Genomic DNA, 5,000 nt, shown 5'->3' with positions numbered 1-5,000 from the left:
GACCGTGTACAGCCTGTTCCACAAGACCGTGTCCGAGACCAAGTTCAGGATCATCAAGATCCTGCGGGTGCAGAACCCTTTCCTCTGGGAGAAGTACAAGAGGTGAGTCTTTTCTCTTGTACTCTGGGAGAAGTACAAGAGGTGAGTCTTTTCTTGTACTCTGGGAGAAGTACAAGAGGTGAGTCTTGTCTCTCGTGCTCTGGGAGAAGTACAAGAGGTGAGTCTTTTCTCTTGTACTCTGGGAGAAGTACAAGAGGTGAGTCTTTTCTTGTACTCTGGGAGAAGTACAAGAGGTGAGTCTTTCTCTTGTACTCTGGGAGAAGTACAAGAGGTGAGTCTTTTCTCTTGTACTCTGGGAGAAGTACAAGAGGTGAGTCTTTTCTTGTACTCTGGGAGAAGTACAAGAGGTGAGTCTTTCTCTTGTACTCTGGGAGAAGTACAAGAGGTGAGTCTTTTCTCTTGTACTCTGGGAGAAGTACAAGAGGTGAGTCTTTTCTCTTGTACTCTGGGAGAAGTACAAGAGGTGAGTCTTTCTCTTGTACTCTGGGAGAAGTACAAGAGGTCAGTCTTTTCTCTTGTACTCTGGGAGAAGTACAAGAGGTGAGTCTTTCTCTTGTACTCTGGGAGAAGTACAAGAGGTGAGTCTTTTCTCTTGTACTCTGGGAGAGAAGTACAAGAGGTGAGTCTTTTCTTGTACTCTGGGAGAAGTACCACAGGTGAGTCTTCTCATGTCGGAAGTCACACGGCCAATAGAGTATTACACTCATATTAGAGTTTTACAGTAGAGTATTACACTCATTGGTGTATTGCACTTATTAAAGTATTACAGTAATCCATTCATTTGAGTATTAGTTCCCAAAAAAGTCTCCATATTGTCATGTAAAAGTGAGCAGTGGATAGTTTTTGTAGATTACTATTGGTGATAGATGTTAGTTAGTGTTGGTTAGTGTTACTGTTAGTTAGTTTTGGTGTTGGTTAGTGTTACTGTTAGTTAGTGTTAGTGTTAGTTAGTGTTGCTGTTGGTTAGTGTTACTGTTAGTTAGTGTTACTGTTAGTGTTGGTTAGTGTTACTGTTAGTGTTAGTTAGTGTTACTGTTGGTTAGTGTTATTGTTAGTTAGTGTTACTGTTAGTTAGTGTTGCTGTTGGTTAGTGTTACTGTTAGTGTTGGTTAGTGTTGCTGTTAGTGTTAGTTAGTGTTACTGTTGGTTAGTGTTATTGTTAGTTAGTGTTACTGTTAGTTAGTGTTGCTGTTGGTTAGTGTTACTGTTAGTGTTGGTTAGTGTTGCTGTTAGCGTTAGTTAGTGTTGGTTAGTGTTGCTGTTAGTGTTAGTGTTAATTAGTGTTGGTGTTAGTTGGTGTTTGTTAGTGTTGCTGTTAGTTAGTGTTGGTGTTGGTTAGTGTTACTTTTAGTGTTGGTTAGTGTTACTGTTAGTGTTAGTTAGTGTTGCTGTTTGTTAGTGTTGGTGTTAGTGTTGGTTAGTGTTGCTGTTAGCGTTAGTTAGTGTTGGTTAGTGTTGCTGTTAGTGTTAGTGTTAATTAGTGTTGGTGTTAGTTGGTGTTTGTTAGTGTTGCTGTTAGTTAGTGTTGGTGTTGGTTAGTGTTACTTTTAGTGTTGGTTAGTGTTACTGTTAGTGTTAGTTAGTGTTGGTTAGTGTTGCTGTTAGTGTTAGTGTTAATTAGTGTTGGTGTTAGTTGGTGTTTGTTAGTGTTGCTGTTAGTTTGTGTTGGTGTTGGTTTGTGTTACTTTTAGTGTTGGTTAGTGTTACTGTTTGTGTTGGTTAGTGTTGCTGTTAGTTAGTGTTGGTGTTAGTGTTAACTAGTGTTGGTGCTAGTTGGTGTTTGTTAGTGTTGCTGTTAGTTGGTGTTGGTTAGTGTTGCTGTTAGTGTTAACTAGTGTTGGTGTTAGTTGGTGTTTGTTAGTGTTGCTGTTAGTTAGTGTTGATGTTAGTTGGTGTTGGTTAGTGTTACTGTTAGTGTTGGTGTTAGTGTTAGTTAGTGTTGGTTTTGGTATTGGTGTTTGTTAGTGTTGGTGTTAGTTAGTGTTGTTGTTGGTTAGTGTTACTGTTAGTGTTAGTTAGTGTTGGTGTTAGTGTTAGTTAGTGTTGGTGTTAGTTTTGTTTAGTGTCGGTGTTGGTTAGTTGGTGTTCGTTAGTGTTGGTTGGTGTGAGAAAAAAGCACATGTTGATGTTGTGAGCACAGTGGTCTAAGTGAGGGTCATGGCAGCTGTGACACACACACACACACACACACACACACACACACACACACACACACACACACACACAGAGCGTCACCATGATTACTTCCACACTCTTGATTTGACAAAACAAGTGTTTGTGTTGTGTAATTATTCGCCACCGCTCTCTTTTTTATTTTTTTTAATTGATTGTGTCTGCTTTTATTTTATTGTAATCTTTAAATTTGCCTTCACTCTCTTTTTTTTTTTTTGTATTGATTGTCGGTTTTTATTGTATTTTATTTTTTAGATTTGCCATCACTCTCCTTTTTCTATTTATTTTTGATGTGTATGTTTTTATTACTTTTTTTAAATTAGCCATCACTCTCTTTATTTACTTATTTACCAAATTTTTGTTATTTTTTTTTGCCATCACTCTTAAAATCTTTTTTTTTTATTTTTTAAACTATCCAATCACTCTTTTTTTTTTTTTATTGATTGTGTTGGTTTTTATTTAATTTAATTTCATTTTATTTTAAATTTGCCACCACTCTCTTGTGAATTTTTTTTAATAGTGTCTGCTTTTATTTTATTCTATTGTTTTAATTTTGCCATTGCTCTCATTATTCTATTTAGTTTTTTAAAATTGTGTATGTTATTTTATTACTTTTTTAAAAAATTTGCTGTTACTCTTTTTATTCATTTTTTTCCATTGTTTATCTTTTCATTTATTTTCAATTTTTTAGTTTGCTGTAACTTTTTTTTAATAGTCTGTTTTTATTTTATTTTATTGTTTTAATTTTGCCATCACTCTCTTTATTCTATTTAGTTTTTGTAAATTGTGTAGGTTTTTGTTTAATACTTCTTTTTTGATTTGCTATCACTCTTTTTATTGTTTTTAAATTGTGAATCTTTTCACTTATTTTGAGTTTTTTAATTTGCTATGTTTTTTTTTTAATAATCGTATCTGTTTTAATTTAATTTCTTTTTTTTTTTTCTTTTTTTTTTTTAAAGTAATTTTAATTGTTGGATTTTATTTTTGTATTTTTTGTATTTCTTTATTTGCCGTCCCTCTCGTCTTGGTCGACTTTGTCGGGTCTCTTTAAAATGACCGGCAGCCAGTGGAAGCGTGCGTGCGTGCGTGCGTGCGTGCGTGCGTGCGTGCGTGCGTGCGTGCGTGCGCCCGCTGGGATGCGTGGCACGGCGGCCTGCGCGGGGTGGCACGCTGGGAGTTGACGGGAGGTCACGCCCAGGTCAGCGCCGAGCACGCTTCCTCCCGCTTGATGTGCTGCCATCAAAGGAGTTGCGTGATGCTGCAGAAAAAGGATTATTAGGCTCAATTTGAGGTTTTAACGCTTTTAGTGCCAACCAGCTTGTGGTCGCAACTTTTTGGGACCACGGCGACTAAAAGGTTTTGATAGAGGTGACCGATACAACGATATCATTATTACTGCAGCGGTCACGGCGGCGGGTTAAGTCGTCCTCGCAGCATTTTCATATTTAATTATAAAACAAATCATTTAAAAAATGACACATTTATATATTTAAATCAAAACATAGTTTAGTGATTATAATCAGAGGAAGGTTTAAAAAAAAAAAAAAGTAAATTTATTTTGATATTTATTGATAAAACAAATAAGTAAAAACAATATATATTTTTTAAAAAATGAAAACAGTCATTAAAATTAGCTGAGGATTTAATTTGGTTATTTTGATTAATCTTTTTTTTATTTTAATAATAAAACAAATAATAAAAAAAAATGACACATATATATTTAAATTAAAACATAGTTTGGGGATTATAATCGGAGGAAGGTTTAAAAAAAATGTAAATCATTTTTTTTTTTATTTTAATATTTATTAATAAAACAAATAAATAAAAACAATATATATATTTAAAAATGAAAACAGTAATTAAAATTAGCTGAGGATTTAATCAGAGGAAGTTTTTTTATTAATATTATTACTGTTATTTTTTTAAATATTTAATTATAAAACAAATAACAAAAAAATGTGAAGTGAAGTGAATTATATTTATATAGCGCTTTTCTCTAGTGACTCAAAGCGCTTTACATAGTGAAACCCAATATCTAAGTTACATTTAAAGCAGTGTGGGTGGCACTGGGAGCAGGTGGGTAAAGTGTCTTGCCCAAGGACACAACGGCAGTGACTAGGATGGCGGAAGCGGGAATCGAACCTGCAACCCTCAAGTTGCTGGCACGGCCGCTCTACCAACCGAGCTATCCCGCCCTGAGGGATTATAATCACAGGAAGTGACATTTCAAGTAAAAATAAAGTTCCTCCTGCTCCTTCTTTTCCATATCTGATGACAGATGTCAATCATCATTCCAAGAGACTTTAGCTGACCTCTGACCTCTGCCCCCCCCAGGAAGAAGGAGTACATGTCGCGGCGCATGTCTGAGATGGAGCGGCTGCTGAGCGAGCGCCACCTCTTCCACGGCACCTCGGCAGACGTGGTGGAAGGCATCTGCAAACACAACTTTGACCCGCGTGTGTGTGGCAAGCACGCCACCATGTTCGGTCAGGGCTCTTACTTCGCACGCAAGGCCGTCTACTCGCACAACTTCTCCAAGCGCTCGCCCAAAGGAGTCCACTGCATGTTCTTGGCCAAAGTCCTCACTGGCAGGTCAGTCCGTCTGTCTCTCTCTCTGTAAGTGTGTGTGTGTGTGTGTGTGTGTGTTTATATATGTATCTGTGTGTGTGTGTGTTTAAGTGGAAGTGTGTGTGTGTTTAAGTCTAAGTGTGTGTGTTTATATATGTATCTGTCTGTGTGTGTGTGTGTGTGTGTGTGTGTGTGTGTGT

General features: G+C 36.8%; 1 protein-coding gene across 1 annotated transcript in view; it reads left to right on the top strand.

Annotated features, from left to right (window-relative positions):
- LOC133564796 (protein mono-ADP-ribosyltransferase TIPARP-like) overlaps positions 1–5,000 on the top strand; it is a 71,513-nt gene that overhangs the window by 61,047 nt on the left and 5,466 nt on the right. The window contains exons 5-6 of the mRNA XM_061919294.1: positions 1–102; positions 4,567–4,824. The exon at positions 1–102 is cut by the window's left edge and continues 207 nt beyond it. Of these exons, the coding sequence (XP_061775278.1) occupies positions 1–102; positions 4,567–4,824 (360 nt within the window). The remainder of the gene's footprint in view (positions 103–4,566; positions 4,825–5,000) is intronic.

This window comes from Nerophis ophidion, linkage group LG13, assembly GCF_033978795.1.
Source record: "Nerophis ophidion isolate RoL-2023_Sa linkage group LG13, RoL_Noph_v1.0, whole genome shotgun sequence".
Classification (NCBI taxonomy): domain Eukaryota; kingdom Metazoa; phylum Chordata; class Actinopteri; order Syngnathiformes; family Syngnathidae; genus Nerophis; species Nerophis ophidion.
The sequence above is the reverse complement of the archived record's forward strand: the minus strand, read 5'-3'. Positions and strand labels throughout refer to the sequence as shown.